Source organism: Andrena cerasifolii, chromosome 2, assembly GCF_050908995.1.
Source record: "Andrena cerasifolii isolate SP2316 chromosome 2, iyAndCera1_principal, whole genome shotgun sequence".
In the NCBI taxonomy this organism is placed as follows: Eukaryota; Metazoa; Arthropoda; class Insecta; order Hymenoptera; family Andrenidae; genus Andrena; species Andrena cerasifolii.
The window spans coordinates 14,560,674-14,587,398 of NC_135119.1; the positions used below are offsets into that span (position 1 = coordinate 14,560,674).

The following is a 26,725-nucleotide window of genomic DNA, read 5'->3' on the forward strand; positions in this document are numbered from 1 at the left end:
TTTAAAAGAATTTTAATAATTGAAAAATGCAATGTAAAAAATATAAAATATTATGTATTTTTATACCGAGGGAGGGAGGGAATAAAAAACCGCAAAAATTACCCTTATGTAATTTCAAATCGGGCCTCTGCGATGATTTTAGAGCGTAAACTTAATAGGTGCATCGGGCAATCTTTCGTATTATTTTCGCGAACAAATGCTCGTCTTCAAGATCGAGCCAGCGATCGAAGCTTTTATTTTGAAACGTATCCACCGCTACTAATTAGCGTTCGGGCAGCCAACCCTTTGCACTCCTTGCGCGCTCGCGCGGTAAGTGAACAGTCAATTTCGTCCACTAGCTTCACGTCAACGGCTCGTGAATCCTCGCGTAACCATTGCGAGCGCGTCGATACGTTCGGAATGTCGGTCCGCGACAGGTAGCTCGCGGATTTCGTTCGTCCAGGACCTGGAACCGCTGGGATGATTGGTAAGCATTTCTCGCGACGAATTGACTGTGGCAGTGCAAAGGGTTACATAGTCATATCTTCCTACATGAAAAGACTAACCTAGGAAAATCTGCGTTTCTGACGTTTCCAGGGCCGAACGGCTGTCCGAGGCGTAGGGGTCGGCAGACCTACACGCGGTTCCAGACCCTGGAGCTGGAGAAGGAGTTCCACTTCAACCACTACCTGACGCGACGGCGGCGAATAGAGATCGCGCACGCCCTGTGCCTGACGGAGCGGCAGATCAAGATCTGGTTCCAGAACCGGCGGATGAAGCTGAAGAAGGAGCTGAGGGCGGTGAAGGAGATCAACGAGCAGGCCAGGCGGGAGCGCGAGGAGCAGGACATGATGAAGAAGCAGCAGGCGGAGAAGCAGGCGAAGATGCAGCAGGAGCAGCAGAGCGCGGCCCTACAGCACCAGCAGCAGCATCACGTGAGCGGCCTCGACAAAACGCAGAGCGATCTCCTGAAGGCGGTCAGTAAGGTGCCCACATAGGAGACTTTGCTCAGCCGGTTGTCTTTCTTTTAAAGAAGGAACAAGAGACTGGGCGCAGACTCTGGACCTAGACTCTAGCGGACATCGAAGCGTGTGTAGCTGGTAAGGTCGCCCCGCGTAGAGAGCTGTGGGCTGTGGGGGACCTACGAACGCAAAAGAGCATCGGCACTCTTCCTCCCCTGTTCTCGCGCCGGAGACGAAGACATACCGGGGGACACTCCGCGGTGTTCCCCCATAGACGAGGAGAGGTGTTCGCGTGGGAGGCAACGCCGAGTGATCTCTGTCCTCTTTTCTTTTCTTTTTTTTATCGAGATTAAACGGAGAGGAGACGAAAGGGAAGTTACGACGGGCTCGTACACGACTCGTTGCCCAGCGGACGGTGGGGGCCGATAAGGGAAAGGAAGGGCCAACGACGCGGGAGGAACCGAGGGGAGGGACCGAGGGAGAACCCGAGAAACGTAGGCGCGCGACGGTGTTCCAAGTCCTCCGTCTGTCTTCTCTTTTCTAACGGTGCACGCAGCAAGTAACCGTAGACGTTTAGAGGTGGCAGTAGGAACGCGAAGCTACGAAGAAGCGGAGAAGCACACCCTCAAACTACGTACTTATTTTGGCTGGGCCAAAGGAGGACCTAGCCTGCGACTGATTCCTAGAACGTATAATGTATAATTGTTAATCGGGCGCCGCGCGACGAGTCATCGCGAATTAGCCGGACGACGGACACAGCAACGGGGACGGGAGCGGTTGGCGCGATGATAAACTGCCACGCGCGCAACCACCAGCCAACTAGAATTAGTTTTAAACGAGCGGAAGCCGAAGGGATTGTAACGCGCCGCCCTGTCGTGAGTTGTTTACGCCGGTCGCCGACCAGACGATCAATTAATACCGTGCAGGGGAGTAATTAAGCGAGGCCGCCGAAGAATTCGTCTAATTGCGCCGAACCACCAACGGGGGAACAGGAGCTCGTTGCCGAACGATCCTTGGGACTGATCCTTCGAAATTTCGCCGCTATTCCAATCCGAACCCCGATCAAAACCAACCCACCCCTAATTGCCAGCTTCCCGATACATCCAAGACGAACGTTCCAGCGGTAACGACGATAGGGGTAATCGGGCCTCGCGGTGCACGTTTCCGTCGAGATGGAACCGATAACGGGCTACATCCGCGTTACGATTAGTCCCGGTCGAACAACGAACGTATCTCTCGAGCGATTGCAGACTTCGGATACCGCGGATACGCGCAAACCTTCTTCGGATACCGAGCTACGATTATCAAGAGGAAACTGGCGTGCATGCATAAGTACGTACACACACTCACTCACACACACACACGCACACACACGATCATCACACGCGCCTGCTGGCCGACTTCTTTTCTTGAGAGGAATTTAATGGTACAAATCGCAGATGCCATTCGCCGGAGCTCCTTTTACAGAGTTAATTAGCCGTGGTTTACGTTCCCTGTTTCTTCCGAGACCTCGCGTTGTAATTAGACGAATTAAAGTCGCTGCCGATCATATTTCTGGCGTTCCAAGTGAACCGATCTCGCTGGATGACGCAAAGATCGTTTCGCGCGTTACAGTTGAACTGGAATCGATGCTATTTTCTTCGGTTTTCCTGGCCTCGAGAAACCTTCGAAGATCGACGAAAACGCTCGTTGCTCCCATTGCCAATTATTCTCCTTCTTTTTTTGTTTCATTTGCAGTCGGGTTAATATTCTCCATCACCGCGTGGCTTCACCGTGTAATGCTGCATTTACTTTTATCCCAGCAGTGCAATTCCGCGAGTTTTGCGACGTGTCCACTCATCTTGATCGGACAGCAAGTTGCAGAATGGAAGTTTATTTCTCACACGTCGCGACGAGACCATCCCCCGGGCCATGGAGGCAACGAGGAGTCGTCTATTTCCGCGTTTTTAATTCGTGGGACTGTCATACCGTACTAATAAACCAGTAGAAACTCTCAAGAAGAAGAAAGGGAGACCAGCAATACTCTCGGACCTGTGACTTGACGAACAGGACCAGAATTCTGAATGAACAACTCGAAAGATGGGGTAGTCGGTGCTGGGAAGGTTGGCTCGTCGACGATCATCTTAAATTCATTTATCACTTCGGTTAGATCTCAGAGGATATCGCGCCAGGTATCGCTAAGGCTTTTACTGATACAAGACAACTTGTATGGAAGCAGCACGTTTCTCCCCCTCGTAATATCTAAGATAATTTATCGTGACAATACGTCAAGGTGTTATATCTTTCGTTGTATTCGGAACGCGACTCGTTCTTCAGAGAAATTTATTTTCCGACCACCTTTCTTTATTCCTCCGTTCTTCTTATTTTCTCTAACTGACGTTATCCACCCGTCTCGCGGTGGTATGTTAATTTTCTTCTGTTAATTTTACGTAGTGTTACCATTGTTTACAATCGACGCCGCGTCGAATCGTTCGGGATCGTTGACAGAGTTTTATTGATTTTCTTTTACCTCCCTTAGACCTTCTTCACTCGCGAACCTCGGCTCGTTTCTTATTCCATTACGATTCTGTTTCATCGCCGTGTTCGCGGCCGTGTCCCTTTGTTGCCGCGGTCGCGCCGTGCATCGCGGATAGAAGGGGTGGAAAGTAACGCGCGAGGACTGACGACACGAACACGGACTCTCAGAGTGCAAGACAAAACAAAGACACATCACCGGACGAGTATCTCACTCTTAGTACATTAAATACGTAATTTGGTGTCAGGGTAGACCTTTTTCCATAGAATATAGAAAGCCGTTGTTGCTAATTAACGTACTCGTAAAGCTCGTAACGAAGAGGAGGGACTCGAGGAAGAAATAGAACGCGAAAAGAGATATGCAAACTTCAGATTATATAAATTATCACATAATTATTTTTTCTCTCCTCCCCGTCAGAAGGCGATTCGTACGAAGCATTCCGAACCCTTTCGCGAGCTCTGTCGATTCGGACGCGGATCGGTGTCTTTTTATACGGTTAAAGATTCGAGCGATTTCCGAGCTCGCGAATGGTTGTTGAAAATTTTATCGCGACATCGACACCCCTGTTGATCGTTTCCCCCTCACTCTGGTGTGTTTTCTTTTTAAGCGTGAATCGTTAAGTTTTTTCCCAGGCACTCGTTTGCTAGAGAATCATTTTAATGGACGTTCGAGGGAAGGGTGTGTACAGGCAGCGTGACGGATCGTTGAAATATTGCAAAACATATACGTAACTCGTACCAAGAGATTGAACGTGGGTTTCTTTTCCAAGAAAGCGGGGAATCTGTTGTACGAATCGTCCAGTGACTATCTATCTACGATGTAAAATCATAGTGTACACAGTACCATATTATATATTATTAAAAAGTAACGAGTATATATTATATATACAAATATATATAAATATATATATATATATGAACAAATGGCGAAGAAAATCCGTTGTACCGTGCTCTAAGGGCAAAAAAAAGAGGAAACAAGACAAAAGTTTTTGATAGTAGCGTCGTAAGAATTTAGGATACGTGTAACGTACGTAAATAGAGCAAGTAAACGAGGAAAGCGAGCGCAGAGGAAAAAGTAACGACGGAAACAATAAGACATTTGTGTTGGCGACGAAATTTTTAGGCGGGCAGCCAGCGAGTTTAACGGGTTCGAGAACAAAGAGAGGAAACAATAGACGTCCGTAGTCAAGGCGAAATAGCATCGTTTTAGGGGAAATCTATAAGGGAAAAAAAAAAAGTAAACGGAAAAAAGCGTATAGAAACCGTATCCAATATTAATACTGTACCGCTAATTACCTAAAGTACTATTAGAGATAATATCGCCGTACGTAAAACTAACGATTAAGATGAGCATGCGAGTCTACACACATCTCCATCGTCGGATGATTCACTCCCATCCTCCCTACCCAGTTTACCCCCTCCCCCTCGCCAGCGTACCCGTAATCATACCGATGTCTCGACGTGTGACGGGCAAGACGGATCGACGAAAACGGTGGAAATACGCGAACCGCGTAGGATATAATATATACACACGTGTGTGAGAAGTGTCAGACTGATGCGCGGAGAAACATATAGTTGCTGCTGAGTCCCAATCATACTGACGCTGTTCGACGAACAGAGAAATTGTTTTGTTTCTTCTACGAAAAGGCTTGTTAATTTGTTGTTTTTACTTTTCTTTTTATATGTACAGAGTTGTCTATCGACGGACCCGCGAGTTCGTCTCGTTACGGCGGCACGTCTGTCCAGTGTGCTCAGGGGGGGTGGAGAACGAAGCGAACAGAATCGTACTTGTTTCCGTTTCTCGAAAAAAAAAAAGAACGTGTCGTGATAGCAGCTCCTCTCGTCGCAAGTGGCTTCGGAGCAACGCACAGTATTATTGCGACTTCTGGCGTCCACAACTATATCTTCCTCGCGGGAGAGGCCGCGAAGATCGCGAAGGGAGGAAGGTAGACGCGCAGTCGTATATCGGTTCCGCTCCACGCACTCTCGGTTATCGAATTTTAGGAAAGGGGCACACGAACGCTACGGCATTAGCGCGCGCCACGCATCTTCGTGGTCCCAGTTCGAGGGCAATGAATGCTTCTATTGCCCCGCCGAACGAAACGTGTGTGATCGCGCCTGAATCTTATTCGGCTCAATGTATACGTAAAAAGGATAAACAAAAAAAAAAAAGAAGTGAAAGGAAATGGAGAAGCTAGGGAAACGAGAGCGAGTTTTTTTTTTATGAAAAGAAACGCACGCAACGCGCGATCGATGCCCGAGAATCGGTGTAACTATTTGTAGAAAAGCTTTACGCGTGACTCTATTTACGAATTATTCTTATTAATGATATTATCATCGACATTATATTTTTTATTATTTCTAACGATGTAGCGTAGCGTAGTTACGTTTTAGTTTTCTTTTGATGTTACGGTCCGTTTCTATACATATAGGGTACGACTTAAAAGTGACGCGGGCAGAGCCAGGTACATTGGCTGGCGGAAGTGGCGGCGCCGGATACGTCCGACAAATTAGGGATATACGTAACGCGTAAAAGGTTAATAATAATTAATTATCACGATCGATTTAGTCGGGCAGTTTGTACAGTACTCGCAACCGGTGAGATTCGTAGCGGCCGTGTTATATACGTACGTATGTGTTAAGTCTTAGGCGTTAGTGACCGCGGTTCCAGCGAGCAGAGCAAACGAACGAGACGATAAGATAGAAAGGGGACGCAGCTGAGCGCGAGCGCGCACCCGCGCGAGCCTTTTCTTTCGGAGAAAGTCGCGCCGGGTGCCGCTCCCGGCCGAACGAACGAACGATTTGGGAATCGAGGCGTCTCCGTCCCTACCTTTTCTCCTCTTCCCTGTTTCCTTTTCTCCAAAAGAACTGCTCACGCTCGGTCTCGTTGTTTCTAGTTGTAACGTCAATTGACGCGTTTTGTTGAACGGAGGGGTTGGTGAAGATAGTTGAGCCTTTATTGCGTGTTATCCGATCGTCGGTTGGTTCCCTTTTAAGTTTGCGCGGCTTTGTTGCAAAAAGAGGACGGCCGGTTTCGTTCGAGCGGGGTTCCCAAATCATTCGGGCAAGCGGAGACGGTCAGCGCGTACGAAGAAGCAGTTTTAGAGTAAAAATGTGCGGGCGCCGTCCACATACGAAGCTTTCTCTCGGCTTATCTTTTAAGCTATCTATGGCATCTACACTGTTATAGAATATTATTCCAAATAATTGACGCGTAATCATATCATATAACGTTCATAACGCTTCTCCGTTCTCCCACCACCCTCTCACCCATCCCCTCGCCAATTCGTGCTCCCCAGTCTCCTCATCGCTCTTCCCCTTCTCCCCTACGTCCCCTCCCACCTCCAAAACGATTTACTCGCTCTATTCTTACCATTACTATATAGATGTATCATATTGAACCTTAAATGTATCGATTAGGTCTATGCGTATACATACATACACGTAGGGTTACGAAAGGATCACGAGAATACGGGAACGACGACGACGAGGATAGCAGCATCAAACAATATTAGATATCGTGTTACGGTAGTACAACTTTGCCCGACTTGCCAAACTCGCGTAACCACGAATAAATTACTTGACGAATCGATGATGGATACAAATGGGAACGAGTGTGCGCGTTGCTCTCGGGACGAGATGGGAAACTTGGCTCGGGAAGGGCGCCGCGCGTGCACACACGCACACACGCACACAGACAGACACACACATACGCCAAGACTTCTCTTATCCGAATTAAGGAGTTACGTGTAAAACGAACACTGGAGTGTGGCTCAAGCGTTGGTCGAAACGATGTCATCGACGTTTTTCTTATTTTCTTTGGAGTGCCTGAGAGAGAATGACTGCGAGAGATCGTCCCAAGCTCGAGATACCGAGCGCGCGTGAGTCAGAAGCTGGGAGAGCATAATTAATCGAAGTTGTATGAGAGAGAGAGAGAGAGAAATGAAAGGAGATATCAGCATAAATCGCGCCGTACTACACGCATGCATATATGCGCAAGGCAAATTAAACGGGAAAAATTAAAGTTAGCTCTATTCTTGGGTAGCTGCGATCGATAATGAAAAATTTAAAAAAAAAAAAAGGAAAGAGAAAAGAATGAGGTTATTTAATAAGCTATAGGCAGCCGAAAAAATAAGGAAGAATTTGTTATCTGTTCTTTTTTACCTGTAAATCTGATTGTTTATTTATGAACTGTTTATTTTACATATTTTTTCGTATATTTGTTTTTTGTTAAATGCGAAATGGGCGAGAGAGAGAGAGAGCGAGAGAGAGAGAGTGAGAGAGAAAGAGATAAAGATACCGACGAGTTTCGTCTTCTTTTTTGTGGTTACTATTATTATCGTTTGTACTGCCACGAAACTTTGTGTATAGATATTTAAACATTGCGAGCCCGAAAGGCGACGATTCCTTCGCGCACCACGCTTCGCAAGAATATTTTAGAGGCCATCGTAATCAGACCGCGCAGTCCATGGTGCCATAGGAAACGCATGATCGCGGTACGAAGGGAGCCCGCCGCCTTTCGGGGCAAGAAATTAAATGAAAAAGTGCGTCTGGTTGTAATATATTATTTCTACGTATGTTTTTCTTTTATTTCTCTCTATTCCGCGTGTCAGGGAGCGTTAGAATCGGTTCGCGTGTGTTACACTTGGCGTCGGAATTAGATGTAAGCCACCCACGACGCGACCGACGCGAAGGATTTCAACACGTCCCGAAAGAGGTGGCCGATGGAACGGTGATTCGGCTCCGTACGCTGTCGCTTGCAACCGATCCCGGAAGTCGGTGGGCCCGGTCAAGCTTGCTCGGTGGTCTACGCTCCGAGTGTTGTTTCTCTTATTGGCAGCTGTCCCATATTTTCGCGCGTGCGTTGAATACTATTACGTTTACGACTGCTTTTCGTTTCTTTTTTCCTTCCTCGCTGTTACGGCGGCTCGATGTTCTCGAGCAACATTGCAGCGCGTCCTGCCAGTTAGAGTTTCTTAGCGGGTCGATGGCGCCCCGAGAATCGCACGCTCCCGCGGAGAAGGGGGCGGGATGACACACCCCGCTCGCCCTTGCTACCCTCGCGCTCTCAGCGAAAATCCTCACCTCCCCCTCGCGTCCCACCCTGTCCGCGGCGAAACGATTCTCGGGTGGCAGTCGAGGCGCGTAATTTGTTAAGCCCCCATCCCCTATTATTGTATCGTTCTGCGCCGTTTCGCGGTTACTTAAATGCGTATATTGTTTATCGTCTCGACGATCAAGCGAGTGATGGTTTTTATCGGTTTCGGAGGGGGTGTCGAACGATCTCGCCGATCGGCAAGGAGAGCGGTAAGCCCCACCACGTAGCCAGCCGGGTTTGTGCACATGTCGTGATTCTTTTGACGTCCCGAGAGTCGCGCGCCGACTGCTCGGGACTATGTACGATTTGCTATTGGGAAGGATTCTCTTTCGAGTGCTCGGACGCGTCGACGCGACGTAGGTACTGTGATCGTTATTGTTTTTTTTTTCCCCCGCGGCAAAAACGCAAGCCGTTGTTCCTCGTCTTCTTCTGCTTCCTCTTCTACCTTAGTTCTCTTACCTTCAAAGCTTTCAAGGCACTTGTTTCAAGTCCAACTCGTGAACCATTCGTCGGAAGAGCCGTGCGCGCACAGGCACGAGAGTGCACGCACACTTGCAAGCGTTTACGCGCGCCCTCGCCGTGCAAATACGTAGACACACACACACACACAGACTCACATGACGGTACCGCTCGAAGGTAAAACGATGGAGGGAAGAGACGAAATATCGGAGCCGAGAATTTAGGTCTTAATTATCGTCTTACTCTACCTACAATTAAATGAATGGAAAAGCCGTGTACTACTTCAAGAGTTTCTTCGATGTAAATATTAACACTACGTAACGTTAACGTTGCTCAGTGAGCGACGGGCCGCGACCAGCTCGATCGATCCATCCAAACCGATTCGATTCGATTGATTCGCGAGCTCGGACTGGGTCGGGCGAGTCGCGGTCCGTCGCGTGCCGCTGGATGATACCTAATTAATGTAATAACTATAACGATAAGAGAGCGTAGCTGTCCTTCAATACCTACCTACCACGTTAAGTAATAAAAGTAACGGAATAATGGAGTCCCATGTCTTACTGACTATTTCAACATTAGTATTATGTACCCGTACGACGAAAGGTGATGACGACGAGGGTGGCGAACGACGACGACGACGACGACAACGACGACGATGACGGTTGACAGGCGAAAAGGTAATCCATTGACAATGAATGTAAATGTATCCATTTTCGAAACTTGATGTAGAATTATACTCATAAGCTATATCTATGATATACAAACGAAATAAAAGCGTATAGTAAATTACGGACGCGTCGTCTTCAATTCTCCGTCACCCCCATCCCGAATACGTCCTCGAATGTCTCACGTGAGACTTTAATCTCGCGAGACAATTATTTCACGATGTGCTCCCACTAGTGGACGAGTTTTAATTTTTTTCCTGAAATTATTAGACTTTCATGAGACAAATCTGATGTATTTTCAAAAATCTTATATCTCACGACTGTTTCTATTGTTTATATTTACTTGCTGCTGAGATCTGTCTCAAAACCTTTGGAAAACTTTTCTCGCGAATTCAAGAGCCCTTGCAGAAAACACTGTAAGTGATAAAAATCGAATTTTATAGTACCGCAAACTGGGGTGACTTTGCCCACTTTTCGGAGGAACTTTATTTTATTTTATTGTGACGTAATTGGAACATATGGTGCTTTCTAATCGATAGCAATAATTTCTCCGCGGGTCAAACGAAAAAAAAACAATAGCGAATTCGATAAAAAAAGTAGGCAAAGTCACCCCAGTTTACGGTATTTTATACTTTACAATAATTTTTTTTTTTAATTTCGACATTATATTTTCTACAAGGATTCTTTAATTCGCGAAAGGTGTTTCAACTCCTCTTTCGTTTACCTTTATGCGTAATTCGTAGCAATACTCTTTCCCTCCTAACTTATAATCAAACGCTTTTGGATCCCTCAACAGGGACAGAAATTCGAAGCTCCGATCATTAAATGCACCTACTGTTCCGTTGTATCGCGAACAGAGTCCAATCAAAGAAGCAGCTCAATGAAAGCTTCCACGAAACTGTGGCAGAAAAGAATGTCGAGCTTATTTCAGCGGCGCATCGTCCCTGTAAAATATTAAACTACTGGTTCCATGCACTCCATGCAGAAAATTTCGAACCGTTCGCGATTCCTCCTGATTCTCTGGGGCTAATTCAAGGAGTGGCTGAGTTTTCGTTTGGATAGCTCGTTCCCAGCCACTGGGGTACTATACGCCAGGGTTCGCTCTCTCTCTCTCTCTCTCTGGTCGCAGCCCTCGCAAAACTCACCCCATCTGCCGACGCATTTTCGCCACTTTTACGCTCGGAGGGGCGGAACATTGAAATGGAAGCATCGAGTGGTCGCGTATGGCTGCAGATATTCCGAAATAACCGTATCGGTTTATGCGCCATGGTTCCCCAGGTTCTCTTCCGATGCGCCACTCGACCATTTGCCTTACAATCCCAATGTCCATTCGACGATCTTAACTTGTATTGTTCGCCGACCGACCTCCACGCCCGACAATCCTTTGGGACCCTTCCCTATCGCTTTCTTCTCTCAGATCCGTCGTTAACAGCGATCGTAAAGTAATTATTCGCAGTGCCATTTTATTATCCTAGCCTCCGTAATAATCGTAATGCGATAATAGTAATAAGGGTAATAACGGGACTGCACGCTCGAGTAGCCTAGAGTTCTACGCCGCGCAATCTATCGGCAACGGTTTCTCAATTCGAACGGTAATTAATGCAATTAACAAGGTCGTTTCGTTTGGAAGACGGAATGCTACGGTAATTTGGCTTTTTTACGCGAGTTCTCTGGCCGTATTTAAATAAAGTAGCTATCGGCTGCTGTAGCCAAAGCGGTGCGCTCTGTGCTCGAAAACGGCCTAGCGGAGAGCGGCGCGGAAGGAGGGGATGAAAAAAACTCCGTGAATCACTGGGAAAGCCAAAAGTCAATTCCAATTACGTATTGAATTATAATTTCCCGCGAACAGGTTCCGCGGAATGCGCTCATTAACGTTGCGGTGGCGTTCCTGGAACGCGAGCGACCTGCGTCGCGCGCTCGGCCTATCGCCGGGCATAATTTCCAATTTCCAATTATCCGTATCTCGTCAACTGTATCCCGCGTAAGCGGCCCACGTAACGTGCAACGAGTAATCGCGAGGAATCGCGGCGAACACGCGTTGACATCCTCCCTTATCGCGCAGCTACGTCGACAATCTTACGTTACGAGGATTCACGGGCGTGCCTAGACGCCGCGTATAAATTCTTGGCTAGCCGAACGAGGGAAAAAAGGCACTTTAATGGAAATGGCAATTAAGACTATGGCAGGGCGCTTGAATTAATAAAACCTGCGATTTACAAGCAGGGGTTGGAAAAAGTTGCCATCTTCGTCGGAGGCCGAGGGAACACTCTGGAGCTGTGATCCCACGCGGCTGAAGTGCCTCGAACCTTTCATTGGGCCAATATCGCGGTATCTGAAGGATTCCCTAATACCTGGAAACTACGATAACAACGAGGAAGCTGTCCCAAGTATGTGCTCCAGAAACCCATGTCCAACGTGTAGCTGACAGCAACTGCGCAACGATTCCTCCCCGGAGCGGTTGAAGCAGAAGCTCCCCTGAAGAATCCCCGAGGAATGTCCGCGACCCGCGTCGGTAACTCATCGGATCAGTCGCGAAATTGCGTTCCCTCGCGGCGGAATCTTATTTTCCACGGTGGGAGAGGAGGCTGGACCAGGCGAGGGCCCCGGGCATTGTTCGGGCTGACGAATGAAACGGATCCTCGGCGCTCGTCCCGGTGCTCGCAGAGGGTCCAGGGGGTTGACGCGCGTATCCAACGGCATTGGCAATCTGCGAGACTGGTGTAAGCCGCGCGGATGGAATATTAATTCGTGGGGTTAGGGTTACCGAAGGAGTACGTGCATGGACGCCGAGCGTCTGGGCGGCCGGCACCTCGGCCATATATCCACGTCGCCACGGGAATATATATGCTCCCGGCGTGCCAGCCTTCTATCCCGTTTTTCCTTCCCTTACTTATTGGTTTCGTCGGCCGGATGGCGCAGGGAGGAGGAAACCGGCGGCCAGCTCGGGATCTCGGGCCCTCGCGGGCAACGAGGGAGCAGCGGCAGGACGATGGTGAAAGGTGCGAGCTCCCTCAGGGATTTTAACCGAAACGTATAAATGGATGGGGGCGAGGAGGCCACTGGACCAGCCACCTCGTTCGTCCTGCGTCTCGCCGAATTACGCTTGCGACAACGACCGCGCGTACTCCGGATGGATCCTTCGTGTTTACTTGTGGTTTACATACTTTGCTCTCCGAGAGAACGCTTTTGGACTTCATTCTTTGGGAAGAGAGGCACTTGTTGGGCGATGGTGACTCGCTGGATTATTCATTAAAGCTAGCGAGCCATCGTTTCTTGCTTCTTAGGAGTCGTTTTTAAATTACGTAGGTTAGACCGGGGGCGATAGTGAAACGTTGAATATCACAAAACATATAATCTCGAGACGCGGTAGCGTCTCGACGCCAAGGACGTGAAAGACACCCTGCATATGTCGACTGTCGCTACCGCTATCATTTACTCGTCGCACGGCTATTCCAACCTAACCTGAAACTTATTTCATTAATATCTCATCACGCCTGCAATATTTTCTAAATTTAAAGGTATTTTTCTTATGTAAACCGCATATAAGCTTTCGATCAAGACCAAATTCAATAAAATCGGTCCACGCATGAGAGACATATCGTAATATCGTCCCACGGATCTGTCAGAAACGGTAAGATTTTTTTTCTGATTCGTCTTGTTCAAGAAATTTTTCGTCAGTATAATGCGTATACGCGTTACACGCACACCTTTAGCCAACAGAAACTAACACATGTTTCGTTCGTCAATCGCTATCGTCACTATGCAATCTACCCCAAATTTTGACAGCTTACCGTCAAGTTATAACCAAGTTATAAACGTGTCTTTACAAATATGTATCGTTGTACCATTGAATTGCAACCAAAATGCAGTCTCAAACGCAAGGTAAGTTGCCGAAATTTGAATTGCGACATATTTGAATATCATCAAACTGTTTTTTATTTGTAACTAAACTGAGGATTTTATGTATATATATAGATAATCGAAGCGTAAAGTGATGCTGTGACTGGATTTGTCCTTAATACTGTCCCGTGATAATTTGTAAGTTATAATATTAATAATTGTATGAAGTCATTCCCTATGCAAATTATCTTTGTAAAAAGAAGTGAGATTCCCATAAAAAACTTAAAAAAAAGTAAAAAAAAATACGCCAAGTACATACATAAAAAAGTCGAGGGTGAAAAACAGTATTATCAAATAAATCACAAAAGATAGAAGATAATAATAAATATAATATTAAAAATTATCTGAAGTCATTCCCGATGCAAGTTATCTTTGTAAAAAGAAGTGAGATCCCCATAAAAAAACTTAAAAAAAGTACAAAAATACGCCAAGTACATGAAGTCAAATAAATCACAAAAGAATAGAAGATAATAATAATAATTAGCATATAAAAAAAGGTGTGAAATCAAATTTAGCTGCAAGTACATAAAGATGCTTTCCCACTGCGCTTAAGATGACACAACTACATATACACAGCTAAAATTCTGTGTTCATACATTCCATTATCCATATCGCGGACATTTTAATAATGCGAAGATAAAATGTAACATCTAGACATTTTCCCTAGATGTCCACGGCCTGGAAGTCAAATACTTCCTTAAATAGACCTTACATTTATAGTACAACTTTTAATATTTCATTTTAAACTTTATTTAAAGAATGTCAATAATGAAACGATCATTCAGCGCCCCTTGTCAATTTTACGCCTTCGGCAGCTGCCTAATTTTGTCTACTCATATTGAAAATTAAATTTAAAAAATATTACGTTCAAAGAAAATGTAAGATATTCACGACCCCCTTCCCCCTAAAAGCCTTACGTAATTTAGAGATGACCCCTTACGCAAAGTAACGAACAATGCGGCTGGTTTAAGGGATAAAACGAATGGCACCCGCGCCTACCACTCGTATATCGTGTCGGGAGCTGACGCAGTAGTCGCTCGGCGTAAAATTGCAGACAGCGGATCGCGAAACACGGCTACCCCGTGTTACTTGCCGCATTTGTTCGACGTACGAGCTTGTCGTTGTCAAGCCGTGATTGTTCGATCGCCTGATCGCCAGGCGATACACGTGCAGGGGAAAGGTACCTATCGGTGTTAGCCAAGGGGAAATTACCTCGAACACTCGAATTGCGAACTGGCGAACACCGAGTGACACAAAGTGGACACGAAGCTTTTTCGAAAGCTGACGATGCATCGCGCAAGAAAGTCTTCTCCTCTTAACCCCTCGATGAGCGTTGAGTACGGAGGCGCACGAAAGGGGGGCCAAGGGGCCATGGCACCCTCCCAAGAAGGGGCTTTGTAAATAGACAACTGAATTTTATTCTTTAAATTAATTTTTATAATCACCTACTAAATTTTATTAAATTTGCGTTAAAAATATTTCTATCCAAAAGTTATTCGATTGTCGAGGAGCATATTTCCCCAATACAACAAAAGTTGAAATTGTATGGAAACAAATATGGATTATGCTGTTTCATAATTATTAAAACATCCAGTTCAGATTTCACGTGAAACCACGAATTTTAGAAAACATTATTAATATTTTCGTTTATAACTTTTTTCTAATTGTTTAAACAATTGATGAAACATTTACCATTTAATAGATCCAATTAAAAGAAGTAACTTTTGTCTTGAAATTTCTTTTCTATATCTTACAGATTGTGAGCCAGAAAATAAAATCGAAAAATAGCCGAATCGTCAGGGGATAATTTCACCCCCTTGGTGTGATTCTGGGCAGCAAAAAAGAGTTGCGTTGTAATCAGGAGAAAATTCCCTACATATCCACAAAGTTTCAGGATTTTTTGAATTTTCGCTTTCGGGATCATCCCTTGTAAGTAAATTTTAGTGTTCACACACGGTAAATTAATAAATTACTGGCTACTCGACTAAATTACTGGACTGAGGAGGGTGTCTGAATCAGCCTTTAATTACACTCTCTTCGGACATCGTATCGCGGTTCAGAATCCAGGAAAACTAAATCTCATCAGCACCTTTCCAACCAAATCTCCCACCGGAATCGCCCACTGCCAGTGGCTGCACTCTGGACGCGATCCAGTCTCGTTGAAATCCGTTTATCGCCATTACTAATTCTACGATCGGTGCAGAGGTGGACCGGTGCAACCGCGGTCGCATCCGCGCTGGTTATGCGCCTGCGGATTTATCGCCAGGGTCCGTTCTTCTCGCGGCCTCTTATCTCTGCCAGTCGTAACACCGTGGTGCTCGTTATCGCTTCCACGGTCCTCGTTGTCGCGGCTGCCGCCCGTATGCGTTGACCCCGACTCTGTTAAAGCGGATTGGATCGCTTTCTTCTTCTCTACTGCGCGCGACCGTACGCGGATGCTGCACACTCGCGCGTTTCCGTGAATCTGCGTGACCTTATGCACTTGGTAGCGTGCACGACCCCTTGCTCCCCGACTTACCGCTCGTCCAGCGAATTTCAACATTCCCTGGTCCCTCTGTGACGGCTACGCCAGATATCTCGGCTTTCTTCTTCGGCTCGCAGCGGTGAATCTCAAGCGGAGCCACGAGATTTATTTCTCCCTTCTAGTTAGCAGGTAGTTGGGCAGTTTCTTCCAAATTTCGGCGAACGCGAGAAAGTTTGCGGTACTGCTGCCCTGGTGTATGAACAATCTTACTATCGAGGTACACTTATTCAGTGGATAAGCAGCACGTGATCAACAGCGCCACCTTTAAGGCGTCTTTCAACTGTGACGACCTGATAAAGTACCGCTGTTTTAGAACTTCTTTTTGTCACAAAAGAATGCGTTTACTGTGGAAAAATGTGTAAATCGAGGTTTTTTCTATTTTTTAATGCGTCTTTTGAGAATACAAAAGTGTAATATGCGCTGTGAAAAAAAGAAGTCGCGACTGCGTGGTCGATTTCTGAGGAACCAGGTATCTGGGGCGGTGGTATCAGGGAGGTTTGTAATTGGTATGATTGTCGCTATGGCCTGAACTAAGTAGAATCACATATTTTCGTTGTTTTTTCCTCATCTTATGCGTCGCGGAATGATTAAAAAATTTAGCTACTTAATTTTGGATATTTTAACTTTGGGCGTTCGCCAATTTGTTAATTCTTCATCAATCTAATTAATCTTAGTCTCTGTCATAGCGACAGTCGTACTGATTACAAATCTTTTTGATTTTTTTTGTTTCAGGTAAGGTGAATGTCCCAATTTCTGCTGATTTAAGAGGTTACTCGTCATAAAGGAGGTGTAAAAAATTTGTTTGTGACGAAAATTTGCAGAGTAATTGATTAATTCTTTAATAATAAACCAACCAATTCAAAAACTATTTAAGAAAGATATTTCAAGATGTTTAACTACTAGTAATTTGTAATTAAATATAATGCTCTGAATGTCCGTATTTCTGCTCACGAAAAATAGCGATGTACGTATTTCTGCTCACCATTTGTACCAATTTCTGCTCACATAATGCGTTGCCTTTTCAGATTAAAATAAGTTACATCTTTTATGGAGATGTTTTATAACACAACAGTAAAGCATGAAATAATGATAAACCAAAAATAAAATGCCTTCGAATAGAAATAGAAAAAAAATTACAGCATATATTGAATTGCGAGGTTATGTTACTAAAATTTTGGTGAGTAGAAATTCGGACACGCCGGTGATTCACTTGACCCTAAACCTAATCACCTGTTTTCTACTTAAAACAATCAAGAATAATAAAAAATCTACATCCAGAGCACAATACGGTATCTGTTTTTGTTATTAAATAAGAACTTTTACTGCAAAAACTATTTTCTGCCCAAACATCGAATACCAATAGCGACCCTGTTCCTTACCACAACCAGCTAGAACACGGTCGAAAAATTATGAGTCTCTCATTTCAAAAGTTTTTCGTTGCTTATGCTGCACTTCGATTAGCCCCAAGCTCGTGCAACGCTCGCGTAAATGTTCAAATAATTCAGAATAATTATTTTCTTGCAACTATAGCGCAAACGTAGCGCTTATAATAATAAGAAAAACACGAAATGAACAGATTGGGTACATGAGCAGAAACTGGGACCATTCACCTTACCTGGTTCCTCCAAACTCGACCACGCATTCGAGGCGTCTTTTTTTACACCTACGATATTACACCTACCTATTTTGGCGGAAGGAAGCATTAAAAAATATGAAAAAAATAATTTTGCATTCTCAAAACACTTATTAATAAATAGAAAAGAACTTCAATTCAGTAAGCACATTCTGTTGTGACTAAAAAAAAGTTCCAAACAGTGTTACTTTATCAGGGTGTAACAGTGGAAGGACCCCTTAACAAGTCACGAATCACCAAGGGATCGTGAGATGGCTCGAAACGAACGACTGTTGCGTAGCGTTAGCAAAGCGTTCAATCGGGCCACCCAGCGTCCCCTTAAAAGCCACTGTCTCGTTAGCTTCGCGAAAGGGAAAGTCCGCGAAGGTTCGGTGCCGTGGGGTTTCGGGGAATCGCTCAAAAATCGAGGCGATCCATAATTCAAGGGAGTGGTTGCGCGGCGCGTAAGTGGTACGCGAGGTGGAGTCCTTATCGCGGCCCGCTTTCGCACGGATCCGGAGCTTTTCGGGGCCCCGGGACTAATTGAGATCGTATCTTTTTACTCTTTATGGTGTTTCGGTGGCGGAGCGTGGCAGGATGCAAATCGTCGGGCGTTTAGGCGAGTTCCCGCGACATCGGGGCAGCGGCGCTGCTCCATTTGTTCGATCGGCGGCCAACAGATCTCCGACTCGGCCGCTCCAGCCGACGATTTCCCCATTCGTACGTAAATGGCCCCGTTAACGCGACGGCCTAATGACCATAATACTCACCTAAATACGGATTTCAATTTGCGCCTAATACCGCCGCCGGATCATCGATGCATATTACCAGCGCGAACGGAATTTACGCAACCCCTCCGTTATTTACTTAACTCCGTTTTGTTCGCCACCACTTTCCGCGGCCAGCAAAATCGCTTTACTTCAGTAAATAACGCGTTGCTACGGTGCACGAGATAAGGGAGCATTGCTTTGTCGACTATACGCGATTTCCAACAAACCATTACCGATCCATTGTCTCGGTTTCTTATTTTTTCGTTTCGTCCGATCTCCTGGCCAGTAAAATTTTTGGCATCCAATTGGAAGATGGAGTGTGAATTAATTATGTAAGGTGCACCTAGCTTGAGTTGTGTAAGTAAGATGGTGTTGGAATTTTTAGCAATCTTTCTACTTGCATTATACCTCTTATACTACCGTCAAGGTTTTCACGACACGCAGTTTCTACGTAGAGAGTCTGGAATAAAGGATATTTCGCCGGAGAAGAAGGGACTGTTTTAGCGAAAGAACGAGGCCAGAGGAAGCGTGCGAACCACCCTCTGAAACAATTTGAATCGTTCCCCACGGCGGACGGCCTCGAGAAGAAAGTTACTGTGACGGGGCTCGTCGACTGCGGTGCGAAAGTGCGGTCATAAAAATTTCACGTTTTTAAAAAGACAGGGTTGAAGAAAGGCCCTTTGATCTCGGACGGACTTTCCCTTTCCCTGCGGCTGGGGCCTCTCGGCCTTTTACAAGGGGAATATTTTTTGGCCAATGGCGGAGGGAAGCCTTTCCCTCCGTCAACTAAGGATATCTGATGGCGAAAAAGTTTCTCCTGTCAGTCTCGGGTTAATCGTTTGGAGGAGTTCGTGCTTTCTAAACGATTTCCATCTGCGTCTCTCGGCTCGCCTGCGTCGCTGATTTTTATGCAACGTTGCGCGCACGGTCGCGTAAAAGTGTTCGAGAGGTGATAGTGTTTGTTGGATTGATGTGAAAGTGTATCGAAACACGCGATCAGATGCGACGAAGATGCTTGTGATGCAAAGAGAAATTGCGTTGATTAGGATAATTAGGGGAACACCTATACGTGCCTGCGGAAAAGTTGATTGCTCGATTAAGTAATTGTCTGATACCCTGGAAGGTGTAGCATTCTTTCGTCTTTTTGTTTAACTTTAATTATAATAAGTACTATTGTACTAGCGCACAGTGCTTCGAACGTCTCGCGCGGTGCGGAGACTCTGCGTACTTGGGTATCGGTAGCTAACAATTACAGAATGTACCAATACGCTAATCGAACTCTCGCTTACGACTCTGCCGTTTACCTACTTGCCAACTGCAGCGATTCTCCCATTTCGCGGACGCACATACTCACTCACAGCAACCGAATATTCGTAGTGGCATGGATTAGGTATTTACAGATCACCCCCACTATCAATGCCCTTAAATACGATAAAAATATTATTAATTCAAATTCAATGAAATTCGTTAGGTGATTATAAAAGTTTATTTAAAGGATAACATCCAGTTTTCTTTTCTCTTTACAAAGCTCTTGTATTACTTCAGTCGTGGTTACATTAATCTCCTTTTTCAACAGAAGGTATTTTATCGTTCGATTACAGGCACGTTGCAATAATTTCACTGCCCTAAATTCGTTAGGTGATTATAAAAGTTTATTTAAAGGATAACATCCAGTTTTCTTTTCTCTTTACAAGGCTCTTGTATTACTTCAGTCGTGGTTACATTAATCTCCTTTTTCAACAGAAGGTATTTTATCGTTCGATTACAGGCACGTTGCAATAATTTCACTGCCCCAAATACCTACGTGGAATTCTTTTGGACCCTTTTTCCTTGACCCTTCAAACAGATGGGTACCTACATCTGAGCATATTTACAAGTTGAAGATACACGATTCCACATTCCCAGTCCCTGTAGCGAACAAAGCCCTCGGTATGTACTTCACACTTTAAATAACGGAACGGCGAAATATCGATTTCACCCCCGTTATGGCGGCCGTCGCTCGCTGACAACGAAGGATGCTCCCCCTCTTCTCCAATTTTCCTCTTCCCTCGCGCAATCCGAACTCAACCATAAATCACATCAGGCCACGTAAATTACAAATACTTGTATACTCAGCCATTAAACCTAAACCGGTGGGGCGAGATTGGAATCATTGTCCCTCAAGCATAATTCCCCCGAATCGCTGCATCTCATTGCACTTTATCTCGACTCCATCGCTGGTCTCCGAGTATGTAACCCGACAGGAACGTCACCTTGCCTACAAACGATAAGCCGGATTTACTGTTTATTGCCTTTCCTACCGATTTCGCGTGTCATACTTGCACAACGAGCTACTTCAGCATCCAGAGCATGCTCCGCATATTCTTCTGCTCCAGATCAGACGCTATCTCACCTCGTCACTTCCCCGCAACAACCATTCCCTCTTCCAACGAGCTGTCGAAGAGTGTCCTCCTCTTGGTCCCAGTTCAAAGAACTCGGCGTCAGGTTCACCCTCCCCTTGAACGTTCGCAGTCGCCCGGAGCAATCCCAGAGGCCGACACGCCGGCGCGTAATTTATCATAGCCCAATCCATTCACCACCGGACTTGTCTGCGTAGCGTTCCGCGCTCGGAGCAACGTGTCGCCCAGTAAATCTTCGAGGGCACTTGGAGCGACGTTCGGGCGTCCACGAGCGGGTGAAATTCGTCGGGGCTTCTCTCCGCACTCGGTTTTCGACATTTCGCAGGCCCGACACGGTGGAAAAGGGGTGCGAGGGTGTATCGAGCGAGGACAAGCGAGGAGGGCTGTCCCTCCCTCGTCATAGCTAACAATTTACGCGGACACGTAGCTGCTCGTTACACCCTCGCCCTGCCCCGCCATTTTTTCTCTCTCTCTCTCTCCTCCCTTCTTCTTCTTTTTTTTTTCACGGGCTGCGTGCGTAATTTTCTTTTGGCCTCCGGAGTTCGGCTGGCCCGATACCAGATAGGAGGCCTAGATTGTCCTTAACGAGGCCGTTCCGCGAGCACACGCGACTACAAACTTCTGAGCGCGATCGTGTCCCCCGCGCAGAGTCGCAAATTCTTCGTCGTTCGCCACATAATTGGCCAGGCCTGGTCGGGTAAATTGCAAGCGGCCCCAGATTACAGGGGGGACACGGTTCCGACACCGCCGCCATTCGCAGGGCAGAATGTCCGTGCCCCATGTAAATCCCGCCCGTCCCTTATAAATATTTCCCCGCGCGGGTGACACGTTGCAACGACCCCATCCCGTTTCTTTTTCTCTCTCCCTCTCTCTCTCTGCGCTTCGTCCGAGGAACACATCGAGCCGTTTACATTGTCGCCGGATGGTTGCGTTTGGTAGTTCTCAAGTGGCGAATACTCGGGGCGCGATGATAATCGTCACTGTTGGTATAGAGTCAGCTGGAAGCTCGATTATGCACCGTTTTGGTATCTAAACAATGTCACGTAGTAGAGGGAAGTACACGTTCCCCGTGTGCGTCGATTCGCATAGTTCTACTGGTTCAGGAATTCCCGCCATACGAACTTTGCGCGCAGGTACTTGTCGAGGTAGGGGAGACCGGGCTAAAAGTTCCGATTTCGATGAAATATAAAAAATGACTGGAAAATAATGTAGTTATTCCCTTCACTATTGGGCCATTCCATGCGAACTCGGACAGATCTCGGAGTAAGTTTTCGTAGATTGCTGAAATTTGAATATGTTGTAGTCTTTAGTGATATTTAAACGTACCTCAAAGGATTTTTTCAAATTTTTGAAAAATGACGATTTTACAGCCGTTTGAAGTTAAGTGCTAACTTTTTTTCAATACGTTATAGCTATGGAAGTAGTAAACGGATGGAGATGAGTTTGACGGTGCTTATAGAGAAGACATTGAAGTTTTAAGGAAAAATGATTTCAGTTTAAAAAGAAAAAAATTGAACAATTTCTGTGCAATTATTTTAAACAAATGCAGGCTTTTAACATCGGGCGCGATTTTAAAAATCTAGAAAAAAAGGAGAATATAGTTCTATCCTTTCCCTTGATGGACAAATTTTCAAAAATATGCACATTTATAAACACTATTACACCATGTTCTTAAATGTCATTTGATCCATAAGGACGAATCAATCTATAATATCGACGTTGAATAATTGAAATAGACCAAAAAATACTGGTAGAAAATTTTTTACTTATCTGGTACGCGACTAATAGGTCCTTGTGATCAACGTCACACGGAAAAAATAATTTAAAGTACAACGCTCTTTTTATTTTGAAGATAGAGCCGTCGGAACAACTTACCCCCGGAACTTTTAGCCCCGGTCTCCCCTACGTAATATTGCTTCAAGCGCGAATCTTTCTTCCTCTTTAATTGCCACATAACTTCTTCATCCGCAGCCGAAGTTGCATCAGGAGTCTTGGATTTCGAGTAGCACTGAACGCGTTAGTATCCCGCGCAAGCACCGCGGTCGAACGAGATTTCGCCTCTATCTGAATTCCTGGCATATCGGTTTTCAACTGCCGCTCCGACATGGATTCCTCGATTCCGCTGGCGTAAATTTTTCAGGCATTACTCATGCGTGAACCAGCGCCTTACCAAAAGTAGAAAGTCGGCGAGCCGCCGATCGCGGCCAAAAGATCACTCGCGTTTCCCGATCGATTCAGCTCGGCTGTGCAATCGTCTAATTAACGAAACTGCCGTTCGAGTTGCGAAATCGAACGGGAGGCAATGGCAGAATAAAACGTGAAACGCGGTGTACGGCAATCGGCGAGGTTCCTTCCCGCGCGGTAGGGAAACGACGCGGGAGAACCGATCGGGGCTGAGATGGCATAATAATCGCTTTGTATAATGCGAGACGGTGATTAGCCGGGCCACGGTACAAGTTTACGCTTTATAATCGCGCGCCATCCTTTCACGGAACATAAATATTTAATGGCGGCAATAAACGGTCGATTCGAGATCCATAAACAACGGCGAATAAAGCGCGGCAGCGTCGATCACGATTAATTCGCGAGTCGCCTGGCTGTATTTAAAAGTGAATTTCGAAAGCTGACAGGAGTCAGCTATTCCTCCGGCGATGGCCACGAGGCCTTTGCGCGCAAACTGGACGTTGCGAGAGGACGAGAGGCGCGGATGGCTCCAAGTTTCGCGCGACCTAATCAAATCGTGCTCCATCGTTCTCCCCCTGTCGACCTGTTATTAATTTTATACCCGAGGAAGTGTTTAATTCAATCGTCCGACGTAAAATATCGCTCAAAGTGATTTCTTCATTGGCCGATACCGGCGCGCATGGACTGTGGGCTGACGCGCTAATAGAAATGAAGATTAATCGAAGAATTGTAGCGCGTTTACCTTTCATTTGTCAGCGTTCGTTCGTCGAGAGATTAACGAACCTGATTAACCTATCTTTTTTTCTTTTTTATTGTTCTTTGAGCAGGGGAGAGGTGGGATGGAAGGGAGACGTATTGAAAGTGACATTGCAATTATTTGAAAGACAAAGGATCTTCCCGCGACGAAAGTATTTTCATTTTGTAGCAACACTAATGCATGCCTAACTTGCAAGTCGCTGACATTTCAGAGATGCCGGTGATACGCGGTTGAATTTTGTTCCTGCTTCAAAGTACAATTTTTTATGTTCCTTCGAAACGTTTTGCCAAGTGCTGTTACCAATGACTGATTTCTTTATTACTGTATCTGGACTGATATTTATTCTGAACAATAAGACGTATGTTAAATAATCGTTTCGTTTAATATTGTAGCTGTGCAGATTAGATTTTCAATTGCGCTGTCATATTTATAAACGGGACAAAAGAAAAAATTATGAAAGGAACACCCCTTTCCTAAGTGTTTCCTTCAAACCCTTACTGTAATAAACGGAGCATTGGTAATAAAAGAATATTTACCACACACGAAGATGTTTCTGATCAATCTTGGTGCCTATTAAGATCTTTTAATTAACATAATTTGGATTAATCTCAGGATTATGTGTTTGGTTTTTAACGAAAGTATTATCCATTGTTTTTTTAATGCGAGGATTATTTTATGTTACTTAAGTATGTAAGCTTAATGTAAAGTTTGTTTGAAATATTTTGGTAACGCCGTGGTATTTATATAACTTAAGAAAAACGCCGACTTGTAAGTAGACTTGTCGACATCGATACAGCGATTATCGGTACCAGCAGAAATAATAGATAGTTAAAGCAATAATATTAATATTACCCTGCTTTATTACACTGTCCCATTCATTAACACCCACGTCTCTTTCAATACAGCCAATCTATGAAAGGGACAAAACACAGTTTTCTGGAAAGCGAAAAATAAGAGACGTAAATATAGAGAGAAGCTTAATAGGACCGTGTACTATTAAGCTAGATAACTGGCCTTTCTAATGTGACCAATTAGAACTCGATTGGTTATTTAGTTTTCTTACTATCCGGTCCTAAACAAAAATGTCCCTTTCATCCCACCTCCCCCTAACTGTGTCTTAGATGAAACTGCCTCGGCTTCAAAATTGCCAGCGTTCTGGAGAGTCCCGGCCAATGTACTCTCTACTCGATTATCAATTTTTATCTTCATTCAGCTACGTCTCTTTACGTCGGCATAGAAGCCACAGTAAAGGCGGTGTCATCGGCGCGATACGCATTCTCTACTGCATCGATAAAAGATTACCTAGCAACTGTAAAAGCAGTCTGTTATAAGCTTCACGGTGCACGAGCAATCAGTGAGATCAGTGACAATGCGCGTTCTCCAGGCGATTAAACTTAATCATTCGTGGATCTTTATTCTCCGCGTATCTCGCTCTCGCAATTATACGCGAAAGTTCCCGCTACATGGTCCGTGCCCCCGTAAAGCTCGTCCCTATCTAGGCGGCCTCATCATATTTATTCGATTATAAAACAAACGCTGGGAACGATCGCGCGAAGACACGCGCGGTATCTTAACGCACCAGTGAATAATACGTAATACGGTTTATATACCCATAATCAACGTTTCGTAATGGCACTTAAGCATCCACTTGTTGATACCATTTACGGCCATTGTATGGTGTTACACGCGTTAAAACGGTCACATCGACGTCGTACCAGCACGCACCCCGACCGACTGTGTTAACGTTAATACCGCATACACACGCACGCCAGATTTACAAACCACCAGCACGCCTGACCGCTGCGAAGCGATCGTCTACCGTTTTTCGACGACGGAGGACGCCCAGGGACAGTGGCACACCCGGGTCTGAGTAGGCTTCAAGCTCTTCCGCGCTCCTCTCTCGTTGTTCTCCGTGACTGGAGCCCTACAACGCGGTGTTCCCCATTTAAGTGTAATTTCAGGACGTCGAGTTTGATTCGGAATTGGTCAGATGGACAGATTGCGCGGAGCAGAGGGCGAAGGGTTCGGGGTTAGGTGGAAAGATAATTTACATAGATTTCACCGGGGGCAGATTTCTATCTGCGGGCGGAGCGTAATAACACGCCGGGCTAAGTTCGGTCGTACCGCGAAGATAAGGGGCGGTAGTCAAGAAAAGAGCATCACTTTCGTAGTAAACACACAAATATTTCTGGAACAATGGAAAAGTGCCGCCGCGATCCCGATCGTTCTGGATTCCATGGCGATCTGAACCACCACGAACTACCCACCCCTGGGGGGGAGTAGCTGGGAATGTTTTGCAAGCATCCAACTTATCTCTCTGTTTTCCAGCCCCTCTGAGCGTTCCGCAGACAACGGCGTCTCTGTCCGCGCGTTTTTGGCACTAGTTGCCACGGCTGACAATTTCTGCAAGCTACTTGCTTGCTCTTGATATCGCGAGGACGATTTCAATGCTTACTCCGAGGGGCTCTCAAGGCTGAAGCTTGAATTAATTGCGACGCCATGAACGGGGCGCAGCGTCTAGAATTTGCCGATGCACTGTAAACAATTAACGGGCTGCTCCGCTGAATTCTTATTTCTATCCGATCCGCCTCGTTCCACCCTACTCGTGGAAAATGGCACCCTCGCGCGTTACTCTGCGCCTTAATTATAATTATTTTTGAAGAAGCGGCTGGCTTATCTAATAAACGTGAGAGTATTGGAGTAGGTGCTGTTGGCCTGGGGAAGATCCGCGAGTTCGCGCGCCCGCGGCATCTGGATTCCGATGAACGGGCGAGCAGCGGGATGGTGTATTGATCTTTTTAGTGGCGTACCGTCTCCACAGACGCAATCCAACCGCCGGTGCAGACTAAAGGTCTACATTTCCCCGGAGACGGATCCAGCCCCGCTACTTCTATAACACACA

General features: G+C 45.8%; 1 protein-coding gene across 5 annotated transcripts in view; it reads left to right on the forward strand.

The window, feature by feature from the left end:
- LOC143366133 (homeobox protein abdominal-A homolog) overlaps window positions 1–9,801 on the forward strand; it is a 59,846-nt gene extending 50,045 nt beyond the window's left edge. For 2 of the 5 annotated variants that reach the window (XM_076806930.1, XM_076806931.1), the window contains exon 3: window positions 550–8,032. In XM_076806930.1, the coding sequence (XP_076663045.1) occupies window positions 550–977 (428 nt within the window). In that variant the 3' untranslated portion in view covers window positions 978–8,032. Of the gene's footprint in view, window positions 1–549 lie in introns of all 5 variants that reach the window. The other 3 variants (XM_076806932.1, XM_076806934.1, XM_076806933.1) reach the window with 2 other exon arrangements.
- Window positions 9,802–26,725: the final 16,924 nt, after the last annotated feature.